Here is a 19,490-nt window from a genome sequence, read left to right on the forward strand (position 1 = left end):
CTCCCTTAACGTGATCCTTTCCTTAAGATGAATTTTTTTTTGATAAAATCCATCGATTTTGATTGTGATTGTAGAGTTCCAATTTTACTATTTCTTTTTGACCTAAAGTAAAGTCCCGATTTTGACAACCTTAACTCTAACTATCATAATCACTTCATTTTATTAGTTTCAGGTCTAACTATTCATGTGTGCATAAATGGCTTCACATCATGAATTTTGTTGATATGTATAACTTGGAATATACACTACATCTATGTAGCTTGAATACTAACAAAATACTCCGATAAATATATAATTTCCATAAAAACAAAAATACATGCTTAAAGATACTTGTTAGAACACAAAGTTACCCTGTTATTGGTGGGTTGAGGTGAAGGGTAAATGATTATTGGTAATTTTCTAATTTGAGATTCTACTTTAAGCACAACAAAATATCGTAAAATTAAGCTCGGAAAAAGTTCATTCCTATTTAATTTGAATGCTAAAAAAATACTCTCCAAGACATAAGAGCTGTTTCTTTTTTGAGGGACATAAGAGCTGTTTCAGTTGCAAATCTTACAAATGTTAAACTTTATTTTCCACAACAAAATTTTCCACAAGAGTGCTTTTCTCAAACACTTCTTTTTATAAATAAAAGGAAAAAAAATCAGATTACTTTAACACAATTATTGAAAGTTGATAGCATCACTGTTTATACTGTTGCTCTCTTTTCAAATTTAATCTACTAACAATTTTAATTACACAGCAATTTGTATAACCAAAAGGGATGAAAATTAAATAATATGATAAGCTACTGGATCATTTTTTTTATTGTGAATATATGCTTTTCTCCAAAAAAAAAAAATACATCTTTCATTTTTGCGTTAATTTTTAAATAGTAAAGATAATACATAAAAAGTTGAATTATTTTGTAGATAATTAAACTATTTGAGAATTTTAAACTAGATTTTTAAAGAAAAAGATTGTAATCAGATTCTTGAACTAATATATTGTTTGCAATTAGGTCTTTCTCTTACAATTGACTAGCAAAAGTGCAATTTTTTAGTTTATTTTTTTGTTTGTTTTGAATAGAGTAATAATGATACTTGTACTACCAGTTTGTGATGATCTACATTTTCTTTCCTCCTATGGATAATAAAACAATAGAGAGAAAAATGAAGAGACAGAAAGTAAGAACGCAACGTGAGTATGAGAGAAAGTTATTTAAATTTGTCATAAAATAGTTGTACCAGAAGAAGAATACATCTCTCATTTTTGCAACACTTTTTAGTAACAAAGATAAGAAAAATAAAAATATCACATATGACCTTATTAACTTTAAATTACCAATCCTTCAATAGTTATGTATTAAAGTACACTCATCTTCTCCTTTGCCTTTTAAAGAAAGTTGTAGAAAGAGGTACTCTTGTGCAACATTTTGTGGTGGAAAAATAAAGATAAAGTTGATTTGAGATTAATTGTCTGAAACAGAAGGAACTATGATAAGGACCTAAAATCACTTGTATCAAATTTCCAACCCAAAGTTGCGCAGTGCATATTGCAAGAGTTGAAGTTATTCATCTTTGGATTTGGTAAGTATATTTCTCTTCTTTTTGAAACAATATTCATCAATCATGATAAGCTTTAAAAGAAATAAACAAATTGTTTGGATATACTTATGGTTGTGGTGGAACACTACTGCTAATATTTGTGTTAAAGCAACAAGTGATAGTTTGAAGCCAGGTGATACATTAAATTCCAAATCCAAGCTATGTTCTGAACAAGGAAAGTTTTGTCTATATTTCGATAGCGAAGAAGCTCACTTGGTTGTAAGTAGTGGTGTTGACGGCGCAGTAGTGTGGATGTACGATAGAAATCAACCCATAGCCATAGATTCAGCAGTTCTATCACTAGACTACTCTGGTGTACTCAAAATAGAATTTCAAAATAGGAATGTACCAATTATCATTTATTATTCGCCTCAACCAACCAACGACACTGTGGCCACTATGTTAGACACCGGTAACTTCGTGCTTCAACAGCTTCACCCAAATGGGACAAAGAGTATATTATGGCAGAGTTTTGATTCTCCCGTAGACACTTTGTTACCAACGATGAAGTTAGGTGTTAATCGTAAAACAGGACATAATTGGTCATTGGTTTCACGGTTGGCTCATTCGCTACCAACTCCAGGTGAACTTAGTCTTGAATGGGAACCAAAAGAAGGTGAATTGAACATCAGGAAAAGTGGCAAAGTGCATTGGAAAAGTGGAAAACTCAAAAGCAATGGAATGTTCGAGAACATTCCTGCGAAAGTTCAACGTATATACCAGTACATTATTGTGTCTAACAAGGATGAAGATTCTTTTGCTTTTGAAGTTAAAGATGGGAAATTTATACGATGGTTCATATCCCCGAAGGGGAGGTTAATAAGTGATGCTGGAAGCACTTCTAATGCAGACATGTGTTATGGATATAAAAGTGATGAAGGGTGCCAAGTTGCAAATGCAGACATGTGTTATGGATATAATAGCGATGGAGGGTGCCAAAAATGGGAGGAAATACCAAATTGTAGGGAACCTGGTGAGGTTTTTCGGAAAATGGTGGGAAGACCAAATAAAGACAATGCAACAACAGATGAACCTGCTAATGGTTACGATGATTGCAAGATGAGATGTTGGAGAAATTGTAATTGCTATGGATTCGAAGAATTATACAGTAATTTTACTGGATGTATATACTATTCATGGAATTCGACACAAGACGTTGATTTGGACAAAAAGAATAACTTTTACGCCTTGGTAAAGCCAACAAAATCACCTCCGAATTCCCATGGTATATAACATTTAGTATCATTTTAATTAGATAGATTTTTTTTAGTATGATTCTAGAAATATTTCCTTCTATTATAGCCGGTGTCGGTCTAAGGACAACTGAAGTGCAAATAAAATTGATTGAAATCAAACATCTTATACGCCACCACTTAGTTTTTTTATTTTATTTGTGTATAGTCAATGCAGGTAAGAGGAGGATATGGATAGGTGCTGCAATCGCAACTGCTTTACTCATATTATGCCCACTCATTTTATTCCTAGCCAAAAAGAAACAAAAATATGCACTACAAGGTATATGGTTACTTTAAAATAGTTAATCCAGGTAAAAAAAAAGATGGATATGTATAGGTTCTATTTTTATCTTTGATTTTTTTTGGTTATGTAGGTAAGAAAAGTAAAAGAAAGGAGGGTAAGATGAAAGATTTGGCGGAATCCTATGATATCAAAGATCTTGAAAATGACTTCAAAGGACATGATATAAAAGTTTTTAACTTTACATCAATTTTGGAAGCAACTATGGATTTTTCATCTGAAAACAAGTTAGGACAGGGAGGCTATGGACCCGTTTATAAGGTGACTTGAAAACAAATGTTTATAATGTGGTAATATTTTTTTCATGGTTGGCGAATTTTGTTTCGGACAAAACATCTATGCATTGGTTTTAGGTATATTTAGTATATGGTTATCAACTTAAGTATCCATTATTTCTTCAAATACATAATTTTCTCAGAGATCCATTAAAAAGCATCTAAGAAAATACATCTAAATTATGACTTCAGGGAATCTTGGCAACAGGACAAGAAGTTGCTGTAAAAAGACTTTCAAAAACATCTGGACAAGGAATTGTGGAATTCAGAAATGAATTGGCATTGATATGTGAACTTCAACACACAAATCTTGTACAACTACTTGGTTGTTGCATTCATGAAGAAGAAAGGATTCTAATTTACGAATATATGCCAAATAAAAGCTTGGATTTCTATCTATTTGGTGAGAATATGTTGAAGGCTATATTTGTATGTGATCTTTTTTTTTTTTTTTTTTTTTATTATGAAGAAATCATAAAATTGTGTCTATTATTATGTTATAAATAGAGCACAATTATAAATAAAGTTATGGGATCTTTATTTTGGATAGTTCACTAAAATAACATGTTATTCTAACTTAATAACCAATATCATGTTTTATGTGACTCATTAGTTAGTCATAGAAATCTAAAATGGCATTTTAGTTTTCTACTTTTGATTAGTATACATTTTAACATTAAGTATCATGTTTTCATTGACAAGATTGTACAAGAAAAAAGTTACTAGACTGGAAGAAGCGCCTGAACATAATCGAAGGAATTTCTCAAGGATTACTCTATCTTCATAAGTACTCTAGACTCAAAATCATTCATAGAGACTTGAAGGCTAGCAACATACTCCTTGATGAGAATTTGAACCCGAAAATTTCAGATTTCGGTATGGCAAGAATGTTCACGCAACAAGAATCAATAGTTAACACCAACAGGATTGTTGGGACATAGTAGGTTTTCTAAGCTTTCCCTGTTTCTACCTTTTTATCGATGATTACGTAAAAGAGTTGGGATTATTAACAAGATTTTGGTGCAGTGGATACATGTCTCCAGAATATGCCATGGAAGGAATTTGTTCAACAAAGTCTGATGTTTATAGCTTTGGAGTGTTGCTTCTTGAAATTATTTGTGGAAGAAAAAACAATAGCTTCCATGATGTTGATCGCCCACTAAACCTAATAGGACATGTATGTAAATTTACTCACATTGACTTTTATTTTTAAAATATATCATTCCTTGTTCCTAATTTGATTAAACTCCTAACAGGCATGGGAGCTATGGAATGATGGTGAGTATCTACAGTTACTGGATCCATCTTTATGTGACACATTTGTTCCTGATGAAGTGCAAAGGTGCATTCATGTTGGTCTCTTATGTGTACAACAATATGCTAATGATCGACCTACAATGTCCGATGTTATATCAATGTTAACAAACAAATATAAACTCACAACTTTACCAAGAAGACCGGCATTCTATATTAGAAGAGAGATCTATGACGGGGAAACAACTTCTAAAGGGCCAGACACCGACACCTATTCTACGACAGCAATTTCTACCTCATGTGAAGTAGAAGGAAAATATAAGTAATCAATATATATTGGTCAAAAACTGCAAGCTAGAATGTAAGTAAAAAAAGGCTTGATTATGGTATTGGTTTATGTAATATTCTCATTTTCTGTGCTTGTAAAATGTAATATACTCATTTTCTGTACTTGTAAAAATATTATCAAAATGGTCTACTTTCTATTGAAAAACTAGTTAGTTGATACTTGTGAATCTAACTGTGCAACACAAGAGCATGAATGAATTGTCTCTTACTGATAATCATTGCCATTGTCTCTTACTTTTTCTTTGACACTATTTCGTGTGCATTGCTTGCCGGATCGATCTGGATGTTCCTCTTTTCCGGATTGGATTATGCGTTTCTTTTTCAAATTTTGAAGGAAAATAGGTAATGGAAGTAGGAGACAAGTACAGAAACCACAACCATATGTAGATATGAAAAATGCAAACAAATTAACTTGTGATGTTAAGGAAATAAGAAAAAGTTAAATATTCAATTGCCTTTGTTTATTCATTTTCGGCACAATAGGATTCAATGCGACACCAAACTTGCTACCTCTATGCCATGAAAAACGAAAACACACACCAAAGATAACACTAACAATTCAATACGACAATAATGTGAGAAAATATAATGATTATATGGAATTGAGAAAAGAAACATTGTATGGGAATAGATGGAATTCACAAATACAGAAGCTGCAAAGATGTGAATAGATGGAATTGCGAAAAAAATTAAATATATGGAATCGAGTGTGCTTATTGAATTTTCAACGCTGCACTTTGCCGCAATCGCTACTGTGGTAGACATTTTTTTTTTGAATTTATTCCTTCTTCTGCTTTCTGATTTCGCGATTCTTCGATATGATCTGAATAATGTGAAAAATAGTTCTACGCTTGGAATGTTACAAATTTTGCAATTGTCTAAGTTTAGCAATATTTCTTCAACATAATTCTGCATAGGTCCAAGAGAAAGAGAATTGAACATTAAGAAACAAGGCAAAGTGCATTGGAAAAGTGGAAAACTTGGAAGCAATGGATTATTCGAGAACATTCTAGAGAATGTCCAACATGTGTATCGATACATGATTGTCTCTAACAAAGATGAAGACTCCTTCAGTTTTGAAATCAAAGGTTGTAAGTATTAAAAGTTTCCAGGGTAGATACTATTATATACTGGAAGGTTAACAAGTAATGAAGGATACTATAATAATAGTAATGGTGGATGCCAAAAATGGGAGAATATACTGTCAAGCGTTGCTGAAATCATTTAGTAACACGGTCTTTACCTAACATTTGTCAAATGTTTCAAGATCTAAATAGTAACATTTATTTTTGATTTAGTTACAATTTTGAATTGTTACTAAATCTTATATATGTTGTAGTGTCGGACTGGTTGTATATTCTATTCATGAATTTCACCAAAAGATCTTAATTTTGGGGACGATACTAGTTTTCTTCCCTCCATGGTAAGTTTAATATATTTAAATTTGAATCTAATGGATATTAACTGTTATATATATATATATATATATATATATATATATATCATATCACCCCACTTTTGAAAATATATTTTAAATCGAATGGTGGATATTAGGGTAAAATTAATTTCCATCGACAATAGAGAATTTTGGATTGACTTTTTTTTTTAAATTTTTTTTAAGTCGTTATTTCAATTATATCTTTAAATAATTTTTTCTATAATAATGTTATATTGTTGGCGTTATTAAAAAATATAAGAATTTTTATTATATTATTGTTGTCATTGAAAAAGATAAACATGATTTGTTGACTTTGTTACAAAAATTATATAAAACATTGTTTGTAATTTTCACGCAAATTTTAAATAAAATATCGTTGATAATATACACGTGCTAGTGTAATAAAAATAGCAAAAAGAAGGGCACGTGAGTGCCCGTAATAATAATAATAATAATAATAATAAGAATAATAATAATAGATAGATAGATAAATAGATAGAGAGATAGACAGTGTTGAACCAAAGTGAGTTTTAGAACAATGTCTCTAAAGTTTTGATGATAACAATGTATGAAAGAACAATTGGATACACAAATGTGTGTTCAAGTGTGCAGTACCATAAAATTAAATTCTAACTCTGAAGTCAACTTGTTGGTTCTGAAATACCAAAATTTGAATGCAAATGAATGCTTTTGATATTCAAGAGAAGCTCTGAAAAATACGACTATGATCTGAAGTTGCACAAATCCTTACAGATTCTAATGGAAAGCAAATTCTTATGTAAGTACACTCTAATGTACATGTCCTTGGTCAACTGGACACCTCATGGTCAACTCTAATGAACTCTGACCAGTTTTGTCTTTTTCTGGAGAGACGTCACTATCAAGTTATGAAGCATTTTTTATCTTCTTATGACCACGTGTACAAAAAATTGAAAGACAAGGAAGATGCAACAAATCATTCAAAAAGAAGCAAAAGAACACATCAAGTACGATTCAATGAAGTCCACAAGAGTATCAAAAGTCTATTGAGTTTTAAGTTAGTTTACCACTTTGAGTATCAAAGTGTAAACACAATAATTTTTTTTTTTTTTAAACTTTGATCGTAGAAGTCCTCAAGTGTGAGGAAAGTTTTTTTTAGACATGTGTATGTAAGTAATTGTAACCTTGTGTGATATATTATAATGGAAAATCTTTTGGAAATGTAAGGGGACTGAACTAATTAACCTCGAATTATGGGTAATTGCTTGAGTTGTTCTCTTCTCTCTTTATCTTTCTATACTTTGTTTTGTTTTCAAACTTTACTTCCCTTTTTGTTTTTCTCACCTTTAGATAGATTAAGATCCGAAAAAGTGTATACCCATTTTATTTGATTGCTAGGAAGAAAAAAAAAATACTCACCAAGACATGAGAAGGGTGGTTTCAGTTTGAAATCTTACAATGCATTGCACATCTTTGAACAACAAGATAAGTAATTATTTGGCTCTCATCAGATTTCATGTCCCACCAATTCAATCAGAGAAGCGTAATCTTTATTTTCCACTACAAAATGTTCCACAAGAGTACCTTTCTCCAGCACTTCTTTTTAAAAGAAAAGAAAAATAGATCAGTGTACTTTAGCACAATCATTGAAGGATAAGTAATGGAAAGTTGATAACATCACTGTTGTCTGTTTATTCTATTGACATATTTAGAACTTAATCTACTAACAATTTTAATATAGCCTAAAGTAATGGAAATTAAATAATATGATAAGATACTGTTTTTTTTTTCTTTCTATTTTGAATATGCTTTATTCTAGAAAAGAATACGTCTATCATTTTTGTAATACTTTTTTGAATAGTAAAAATAGTAATAAAAGGTTGAATTATTTTTACTTATTATGTTAACCATTTGGTCAGGGAGGTAATTAAAATCTGATAAATAATTTTTCCACCTAAAATGTTAAATTACTTTGTAGGTAACCTAATTACTTTCGAATTTTTAAATAGATTTCCTTACAATTTTTTTAGCTACTGAATTTTTTATAATTTTGAATATTTTTTTATCTAGAAAATTATTGGATTATTAATTGTCCAAATTGATCAATGACATGAGCAATCAGTTATTACTCCATCCGTCAACAACACCTTGTCCTCAAGGCTGTAATAAAAAAAAGAATTTGGATAACTTCTATGACAGCCTTATACGTATTAGGGTTTTTTTATCATGTGCAAATTTGCACATGTTAACACGTTTAAAGTAGTAATTTTGACTTGAAACTTGTATTTTTTAATATTAAATATGTAACTTTTACTCAATAATTGTTGGTTTTCAATGAAAAGTTACTACTTTTGGTTACCTTAACATGTGCAATATTGCACATGTAAGACAAACCCTACGTATTATTACATATATGGGATGGAGTAAGTAATAATAACGCCATATGGAGTAAAAAAAAAAAAAGAACAGTTAAGAATTAAATAATGAAATTCTAAGTCTTTCTCAATTTCTATGACCTATTCCGACTCTAATTTGAATAATTATATGTATTCATTTCCTAATTTGAATAATCTAAATAGAGTTGGAACAAAAAAACCAGAACCGTAGACACTGTGAACAATGTTTTTAGGGTAATTATTATCTTTACATATTAAAGTAAACTGATCTTTACCTTTAACTTTAAAAAAAGTTGTGAAGAAAGGTCTAGTGCAACATTTTGCAGTTGAAAAATAAAGATAAAGTTGATTTGAGTAAGAGTTGGGAAGTGCATATCTTTTTCTTTTCCTTTTTCAATCCAATCCAAAGTTGGGCAGTGCAGATAGTAAGAGTTTAAATTATTCTCCTTCGGGTTCGATAAGTATATTTCTCTTCTTTTTGAAACAATATTCATCGATCATGATAAGCTTTAAGATAAAGAAACAAGTTGTATTGATATACTTATGGTTGTGGTGGATTACTTCTACTAACATTTGTGTTAATGCAACAAATGATAGTTTGAAGCCAGGTGATACATTGAATTCCAAATCCAAGCTATGTTCTAAACAAGGCAAGTATTGTCTATATTTCAATCGAACATTAGATAGCGAAGATGCTCACTTGGTCATTGGTGTTAATGCCGAGTATGGCGCAGTAGTGTGGATGTATGATAGAAATCATTCCATTGACTTAAATTCAGCAGTTCTATCACTAGATTATTCTGGTGTGCTCAAAATAGAATCATAAAATAGGAAACCAATAATCATTTACTCGTCACCTCAACCCATAAACAACACTTTGGCCACTATATTAGACACAGGTAACTTTGTGCTTCAACAATTTCACCCAAATGGGACAAATAGTTTATTATGGCAGAGTTTTGATTATCCCGATCACACTTTGATCCCAACGATGAAGTTGGGAGTTAATCGAAAAACTGGACATAATTGGTCATTGGTTTCATGGATGACTCCTTCGCTACCAACTCCAGGTGAATTTAGTCTTGAATGGGAACCAAAAGAAGGTGAATTGAACATCAAGAAAAGCGGCATAGCGTATTGGAAAAGCGGAAAACTTAATAGCAATGGAATATTCGAGAACATTCCCACGAAAGTTCAACGTATATATCAGTACATTATTGTCTCTAACAAGAATGAAGATTCTTTCGCTTTCGAAGTTAAAGATGGGAAGTTTGCACGATGGCAACTAACCTCGAACGGGAGGTTAGTAGGTCATGATGGAGATATTGGGAATGCAGATATGTGTTATGGATATAATAGCAATGGAGGGTGCCAAAAATGGGAGGAAATACCAAATTGTAGGGAAAATGGTGAGGTTTTTCAGAAAATGGTGGGAACACCAACCTTAGACTATGAAACAGTGTTTGAATTCGATGTGACTTATAGTTACAGTGATTGCAAGATTAGATGTTGGAGAAATTGTTATTGCAATGGATTCCAGGAATTTTATGGTAATGGGACTGGATGTACATTCTATTCATGGAATTCAACACAATATGTTGATTTGGTGAGTCAGAATAACTTCTACGTCTTGGTAAACTCTATAAAATCAGCCCCAAATTCCCATGGTACGTAACTTAATTATAATATCATTTTTAAGTGATTATTTACTGCTTATTCACCGTAGATATTGTCTCTTCCTTCAGCCATTAGATAATCGGTGTCAATCTATGGATATTTATGTGCAATTTTGCCTAGTTATGTCTAGTTATAGGTTTTCTTTCAACTGAGGTCTTGGTGATATCCCCTTTTTTTGTAATACTTTTCTTTTGTTGAATATATTTTGGGTGAGCAAGCCTCTGCTGCTCCCTAGTTTTTTATTTATTATAAAAAAGTGCAAATAAAATTAAATTCAATTGAACATGTTGTAATGAGTCTAATAAATCCCATCACTTAGTTTTTGAATAGGAAGCATGTTGAGGGTTCAAGTCTTGACAAAGAAAATTACCAACATACAATAGTTAACCTACTAATGTTTTTTGAATAGGAAGCATTAGTAGGTTAATTATTGTGTTAGTAATTACTTAGCTCAATTATGTTGAGCTACCAAACCCCTCCTCCATCACTTGGTACTATCTTATAAATTAGATTTTCTAAAGTGTCACGTTAAATTTTAAAGTAAAGATTCATTTGTATATTAACCGGTTAGTCTATTTAAAGATATATATGACAACGTTACTTATTTAAAGAAATTGATATGAAATAGCTCATTAAGTATAGCCATAAAAATCATATAAGGTATCCAAAAGGGTCAAACTAGGAACTAAAAAAATGCCTATGACAAGTAATAAACCAAACTTATGATTGAATTTTTCGAACTGATCATGCATAGGTCTTACAAATCCTAATCGATCCTAACTTATTTCCGCTCCTACCTATGGATCATAAGATATGACAATTCAAAATAAATACTTAAACTACCCATTGTCCTTAAGTGACAAACTTGCCTTGTACCTTAATTGGCGAAAAATGCAATTTGATCAAGAAAAGGTTGAAAAAAAAAAATCTTTGTTTCACAAGACCTAAAGAACACAAATAAAATAGAAAGGTATCAAAGGGATATATTTCTATTGATCAATGTTAGAAACAATAGCCAAAATGACTTAGCTAAAATGAAACATCAACCAACTTTTGTTATAAGTTTCTCGATTTTCCTAAAGATATATCGCAACCGATGAAATTGAAATTGTATTAGTCAAGGGAAAGTTATAAGTGTTTGAACGTTAGAGGGTATAGTTTTCTCAGGTGACTAAACTTGTAATGGAAAATATAATCATGAAGATTCCAAAAGTCGTATTTATATACAAGGTTTTTGAATTTGAAGGATAGGATTAGGGTTTGGTATCACATTCAAATTAATTGTGTATAGTCAATGCAGGTAAAAAAAAGTGGATATGGATAACTTCTACAATCGCAGCTGCTTTACTCATATTTTGCCCAATCATTTTATGCTTAGCCAAAAAGAAACAAAAATATGCACTTCAAGGTATATGGATACTTCAAAATAGTCTAGTTCAAATGTACTAAATCCAATACCTTTACGACTTTACTTTCTATTTTGTCTTTTTTTTTTTTTTTTTTTTTTTATGTAGATAAGAAAAGTAAAAGAAAGGATTTGGCGGATTCGACTGAATCCTATAATATCAAAGATCTTGAACATGACTTCAAGGAACATGATATAAAAGTTTTTAACTTTACATCAATTTTGGAAGCAACTATGGACTTTTCACCTAAAAACAAGTTAGGACAGGGCGGCTATGGACCCATTTATAAGGTAACTTTAAAGTTCAACTGCATTAATTATACATTAATGATTAGGTTTGTTTAAAAGCATGTTGTAAATTACTATCACAGTTATGGCACCATCTTCATGTTGCAAACAAATGTTTATAATGTGGAAATATTGTTTTTGATGGTTGGTGATTATTGTTTTGGATAAAACTTATATGCATCTGTTTTGGTATGTTCTTAGGTATTTATTCTTTTTTGTATGGATTTAACTCTAATATCAATGATTTTTTCAAATTCATAATCTTTGCAATGTTTGTTGTTACAACTAGAAAAAGTGTATTAATTGTTAAGAACCGTATTAAAATAATATAAGGAAATGCACCTAAATTTTGTCCTTTTGTTTTACGACTTCAGGGAATCTTGGCAACCGGGCAAGAAGTTGCTGTAAAAGGACTTTCAAAAACATCCGGACAAGGAATTGTAGAATTCAAAAATGAATTGGTCCTTATATGTGAACTTCAGCACAGAAATCTTGTAGAACTACTTGGTTGTTGCATTCATGAAGAAGAGAGGATTCTAATTTACGAATATATGTCAAACAAAAGCTTGGATTTCTACCTATTTGGTGAGAATATGTTGAAGTCTATTTTGTATGTGATGTTTTTTTAGGACAAATTCATAAAGTTGTGTTCATTATTATGTAACAATTAAAGCACAATTACAACAAAACTTGAGTTTTCTTAACTAAACATTTTCTGAAATAATTGTTGATAGTTCACGGAAATAACGTGTTATCCTAACTTGAAAATAACCAAGTAAATCTCATGTTCTTTGTGACTCATTAGCTAGCCATATAAAATTAAAATAGCATTTTGGTTTGATACTTTTGAGTAGTATAAATTTTAGCATTAATTGTTATGTTTTCATTGAGAAGATTGTACAAAAAAGAAGCTGCTAGATTGGAAGAAGCGTTTTAACATAATAGAAGGAATTGCTCAAGGATTGCTCTATCTTCATAAGTACTCAAGACTCAAAATTATTCATAGAGACTTGAAGGCGAGCAACATACTTCTTGATGAGAATATGAACCCAAAAATTTCTGATTTTGGTATGGCAAGAATGTTCACACAACAGGAATCCGTAGTAAATACCAACAGGATTGTTGGGACATAGTGAGATTTCTAGACTTTTATGGTTTCCAATGTTTTTTATTGATGATTTTGTAAAACATTATTTATTTTTTAAAGTTATGATTCTTTTGTGCAGTGGATACATGTCTCCAGAATATGCCATGGAAGGAGTTTGTTCTACAAAGTCTGACGTCTATAGCTTTGGAGTGTTGCTACTTGAAATCGTTTGTGGGAGAAAAAACAATAGCTTCTATGACGTTGATCGCCCACTAAATCTAATAGGACATGTATGTCAGTTACTTTCATCGAGTTTTTTTTAATAAATATTACATGTTGTTCCTAATTTGATTAAATTATTAATAGGCATGGGAGCTATGGAATGATGGTGAGTATCTACAGTTAATGGATCCAACATTAAATGACACATTTGTTCCTGATGAAGTGAAAAGGTGCATTCATGTTGGTCTCTTATGTGTAGAGCAATATGCAAATGATCGACCAACAATGTCTGATGTTATATCTGTGTTAACAAACAAATACCAACTCACAAACTTACCAAGAAGACCAGCATTTTATGTTAGAAGAGAGATCTTTGAGGGGGAAACAATTTCCAAAGGGCAAGACACCGACACCTATTCTACGACAGCAATTTCTACTTCATGTGAAGAAGGGAAAATATAAATAATAAGCATCGCCTGTATATGGTTTTGGTTTATAAAACATACTCATTTTCTGTGTAAAAAAAAATCTCGCAATGGTCCTTTTATATGTATATTTTCATAGTTCTCGTTAATATATTTTAGTCTATATCAAATTTTTCATAGTCCATGTAAGTGAAAATTTCTTAGTCCGTCACCAATCACTTTTAAATTATAGCAAGTTTTGTTTATAAATGGAAGACAACAAATTAGTTGCATAGGCTATGTAGTAAAAAGCATACCAATCACAAAAATGGATAACTTTTTAGTTTAATTGCTTTCACAAATGGGAGATTGGATAGCTTGACTAGTTTGAGCCAAAAGAAAAGAAGTTGGAGGTACTGAGTTTAAACCCAGATGAAACTCGAACGAAAGAGTAAATATTGATCTAACAACAAATTACTAATATTTTTCGTTAAAAAAATGCTTTCACAAAATCTAAGAAGTGGAAAAACCTTACATGTTATTCAAGAAGTAAGAATAAATGTTGGGTTGTAAGTGTAAGTGGTTAAGTCCAACATCGCATGTAAACATGCAACATGTTACATATATAAGAGAGTTGACCCATATAGTTAACTAGTTTTTTACACCCCGTTTGCACGGGGGAGGAAGTTGTTTTTGCTAATATACAGATTAATATTAGAGGTGGTATTATGTTGGTTCAACAACTAAAATGCTATATACATATAATAATTATGAATTACGAATATATCAATCAGAGCAAATTGAAACAGCATTGTACCATATCTTTTGAAGTCTTGGACCATTGACTCATATCACATCTACTCTAAAACTATTGTTCACATAAATAGAACATATTTTAATATGAGCATTTATATATATACACCTTTTTGTTTTTCTACACCTTTTCAACACCTCATTTCTCTCTGTCTCTCTTTCTTATCAAGTGAGCAATTTATCACATCTATCACAACACTCTTTTTATCTCTATCTCTCTCTAGCGGTAGATTGAATTTGGGTGTCTAAAGATTATATTTCTTTCAATATATATCAATAGATTATAATGACAGCACCACATAAATAGAACATATTTCAATTTCAATATTTAAACTACACAACTCCATTGACAGCGACATCTCAGTGTCTACAGAGACACCTTATAATATCTTCTAGCTATCATGATATTTTGGTTTAAAACGTGGCTCTTTTAGACATGTTGGCTTAATCCGACGGCATAGACAAGGCACCCTGCCTTTCATGCTCCTAAAAGAGTTAGAGAATCTATTTTCCTATCCTCTTGCCTTCTCGCACGCCCTCCTATTGGAAGAAAATATCCCTGTCCGGATTCTTAATCCAAACTTTTTTTATGTATTTTCAGACTACATAATCTTAACCCGGTTAAAAGTCAATAAACATATTGTAATCCATATGATTATTTCTTTTGACCATCGTACTATCCCTAAAATACCTATATATAGATTTTGGGAACAGTATGAATACTCATGAGCAGTGACCATATATGGTATCATTACCTGAAGAGGGGATTTGCATTGAATATAGAGAATAATGCAAGGCTAGTTATAGCCACAAAACCCTCTTGGAGTGTAAGTACAGTCAAAGAAAACGTTTAAAATGACCAAAGCAACCAAAAAAGCATAAACATACCACAAACCGTCCAAACACTTTTTGCAATGCTATAGTCCACATTTTGGACTAGTTCGGATTATATAATCCAAACATCTGCCCAAATTGCTTTGGATAAGATACTCTAATTTTTTCTTTTAGATTTTGTGCTTCTGAGGGTTAGGCCGGATTCAAATTATATAATATGAGTCGTGCCCAAAACACTGAAAATTGAAGGAAAAAAACTGTCATTAAATCAAATTCTACAGCAACAACATTGACATACATTAAACATAACAATTTCGACCACATAACTTGAATAACATAATTCAACACTGTAAAATAACATAATAAAATAACACATACGCTCATAAATCCTCCAAACTAAACTCTTCATCAGCTATATCCTTACAAGTCATGATCTCTTCCTAGCTCTGAGGCTGAATCAAACTTTCCTTGATATCATGAAAAAATCTTACCAATGAAGTGTCTAACTCAAATGACCCTTCTAAATTGTGCTAACCAAATAGAGAACATGGTTCCCACATCCTAGTTGCTTCATAGCTTCATCTGGGTGAACCAGATGCTTCCATCTTGGTGGATCGACGGGTCGCGATACTCAACGCTGTCCACCCTCCATGTGTCTTTATGGTTGAGTCAGCTGTTTATTTGGTCCATTTGATCCTTCAAGACAGACAATCTGACATCAACATGGATCCTAACCAGATTAGGTTTCACATCGTTGTAGTAAACTGAGGCTAGCTTAGTGTTTTTATCTCTAGATAAGTGTTGATAGTAAACAGACCAATTTATATAAGTGTATGGGAATCATGAACAACATAAATTGTTGGTGCAAGTGGACCACAAAAAACTAATATATTTGACTAGTTCAGATTATATAATTTGAAACTTGTCAAATCCTCCTAAACACAAGTTTTCACACGGTATGGGTAGGTTTCAAATTATATAATCTGAACCAATACAGGAAAGGTTGTAGATAATATAATCCGAAGCAGTTTAGAATGTGGACGAAGCAAGATTGCCTACTTTCATGTGTTTTTTACCGCATTTTCATGGTTTCAACCTCCCCTTGACTGTCATTACAATATATGTTTGCATTTTTCCCATAAAAGTCCACCCAGTCTTCACAATTTCTCATTCCAATTTACATTCTCTTCTTTTATTTTTGTTCTTGGAGTTGTCTATGATAGCAATGTTTCACAATTGGCCTTTCATACAAAGGTTCATATTATCTAGTGGGGATAATATGAATGGTTAAAGGGAGTTATTCCACTCTGCAAATGTATAATGAATTCTTGATCAAATAATAAACTAGGTTGAATTCTTGTCAATTTAAAATACGAAAAGATGATGCCAATTTTAATTTTTCTTTATTATTTAATTTTACTCGACATGTATAATCAAATTAAAACATAAAGCACAATAAACAAACCAATCTGATTCATGTTTTTGTAATTGGCATGATTTAAGGGTAAGAGACTAAGATACAGCGACGTGATTTAAATTAGTATGCTAGGAGGGAGACTTTTGTCCACAAATCGCATTTTGTGTTGTTACAATACCATTGGTGTTGATTCTAGTACCTAGAGAATTAACCTTTGACCGATTCAACTTTGAAACCACGTATGAGTATTTGTGATATTATTTTTTCTTGAGTCCTTTTATGTTAAGTTGTTGCATTTAATTTTTCCGTTTGCAAGCTAAGTTGCTTGAGATATAAGCAATGGTTCAAGTGTGGGGAGTTTGATAAGATGCAAAATGCACCATCTAAATAGCTTGATTTTCATTTGTTTTAGAGTAGTTTGCCGTGTTTTGCACAGTTGCTGCTGTTGTTTTGCTTGTGTTATAGGTACTTGAGTGTTGGAAGCAAAAACGGAGCAAAGAGGCTGAAAATGTAGCTGGTGATGGTCATACTCGCAGGAGTGACAGCCATGATGTATCCCTGTGGGACGCCCATCAGAGCTAGAAGCCGAAAGTCAAGGAAGGAACTGAAAAGGTCAATGACGGCCAGACCTTCATAGGGTATAACGCCCGTCATGCACCCGGAAGCCGGTGTTTTCAGATTGCTCTTAAGAGATTTGCTTGCAATGCAACTTCTCTGGCATTTCTTCTGCACGATTTTGAGAGCTTTCAGCTTATAATTTAGGCTGTTAAAGCAACCAAACACTCAGTTTATTGTACCTTGTGCTACCGTATTATATATTATAACTTTCAGAACCTCTGTTTTATTTTATTCAGCCAAGTGCTATTTGTTATTATTTCGTTGCTGCTACGTTAATTTCGAATCCAATTAATTGCCTTATTACTGTTGTTGTGTTGGTGTGCTTCTGAAGTTCTTTTATTTTCCCTGTTTGCTGCACTTAAGGTGTTTTTCCTTTCCATTCCAATCGTAATATAGTACGGCCGCAACTGTTCTCTTTGTTCAAAGTGTTCGTCGATTTACAGGTTTTGTCCCTTTATTTACTTTTTAATATGAATTCACCTAAGATAAATTTAGAGTATTATTTCAATATGTGTAGTTTAATTGAGTCCATAACGAGAGGACAGTCGTACCGACAGAACTCATAAATTAAATGTCTATTTGATTACAACAAGAATAAAATCAATGTTCTGAAAATTTTGTTTTAATTTAAAGCTTTACAACGAAAGTAGAAACATAGAAATATCGCTTACGCGTAGAAAGAGCGGCAGCGGTATTGGACTTAGAAAATTCAGATTTTTAATCAAGTTAGTAGTGATAAAACTTTTCTAAAATCCGACAACGGATTGCGAAAGCAAACGATGTCTCTAATTTGGTATTATTCTAGAAAAATATTATATTCTCGTCACAGCTAAGCACCATAATTTGTATGAGTAACTTAGGTGGACGAAAATCATTGTTTTGGCCTATCGTTGTTATTATTAAATTAAATTCTGTATTTTATTTTTAACGCGAAACAAATTGTTTTGAATTAGCCTTTGATAAACAAAGAAACGACAGATAGCAGTACTTATAAGTTAGTATCTACGGAATCGACAAGCCTTTATACTAAAACCAATATAGCCGTACACTTGCGGCGTATCATTTGTTACGTTCAATTTTGTTAAGTCTCTAATTTATTTTTCTTTTCCAGTTTTCCTTTTTTATGAAGTTATCAAGCATACAGGTAGTTTTGTATAGGTTTTGAAAGGTACTCTTACTTTCGGTAACAATATTATTTTTGGTATAATTAGCCCCATCTGTAGAATGATTTTAGCATCATTATATGCAGACTAATTAGCATCACCCTGGAGTGGTAAACATCAAGGCAGCAAGTGGAGGAGAGAAGCATTTGAGTCACTATTTTAAGTTTGATGGTAAAGAATTAACTAAAACTGTATTTAAAATTGTTTACTAGATAATGGCTATGATTGAGCTACTAAACGGTAACATTTTGTTTTTGCATGTTACTAATACTACTCTTAAAGTTACTTAAACCATTTAGTAACATGGACTTTACCCAGCATTTATCAAATGTTACTAGATCTAAGATCTGAAAAAAGTTTATACACTAAGACATGAGAAGGATGGTTTCAGTTTCAAATCTTAGGATGCATTGCACATCTTTTTGAACTCCAACTTTTTGGCTCTCATCAGATTTCATGTGCCACATAGTCTAATCAAACCAACGTTATCTTTACTTTCCACTACATTCTCCAACACTTTATTTTTCTTTTTAAGAAAAGAATAATAGATCAGTTTACTTTGACACAATTGTTGAATGATAAGTGATGGAAAGTTAATACTTCACTGTTGTCTGTTCCTACTGTTGACATACTTTGACACAATTATTATTGTATTAAAGTAAACTTCTTTTAAAAAAAGTAGTAGAGAAAGGTAGTCTAGTCTGTGCAACATTTAGTAGTGGAAAAATAAAGATAAAGTTGATTTGA

General features: G+C 31.7%; 1 protein-coding gene across 1 annotated transcript; it reads left to right on the forward strand.

Annotated features, from left to right (window-relative positions):
- Nucleotides 1-1,379: 1,379 nt before the first annotated feature.
- On the forward strand, nt 1,380-14,051 carry LOC11409308 (uncharacterized). The gene is given in 14 exon segments (XM_039829040.1): nt 1,380-2,814; nt 2,991-3,104; nt 3,199-3,386; nt 3,593-3,803; nt 4,103-4,340; nt 4,427-4,577; nt 4,657-4,977; nt 9,174-10,482; nt 11,793-11,900; nt 12,007-12,188; nt 12,560-12,770; nt 13,080-13,317; nt 13,412-13,562; nt 13,639-14,051. Coding segments are annotated over 14 exon segments (4,941 nt in total). The 5' UTR covers nt 1,380-1,613; the 3' UTR covers nt 13,957-14,051.
- Nucleotides 14,052-19,490: the final 5,439 nt, after the last annotated feature.

Source organism: Medicago truncatula, chromosome 8 (assembly GCF_003473485.1).
Source record: "Medicago truncatula cultivar Jemalong A17 chromosome 8, MtrunA17r5.0-ANR, whole genome shotgun sequence".
In the NCBI taxonomy this organism is placed as follows: domain Eukaryota; kingdom Viridiplantae; phylum Streptophyta; class Magnoliopsida; order Fabales; family Fabaceae; genus Medicago; species Medicago truncatula.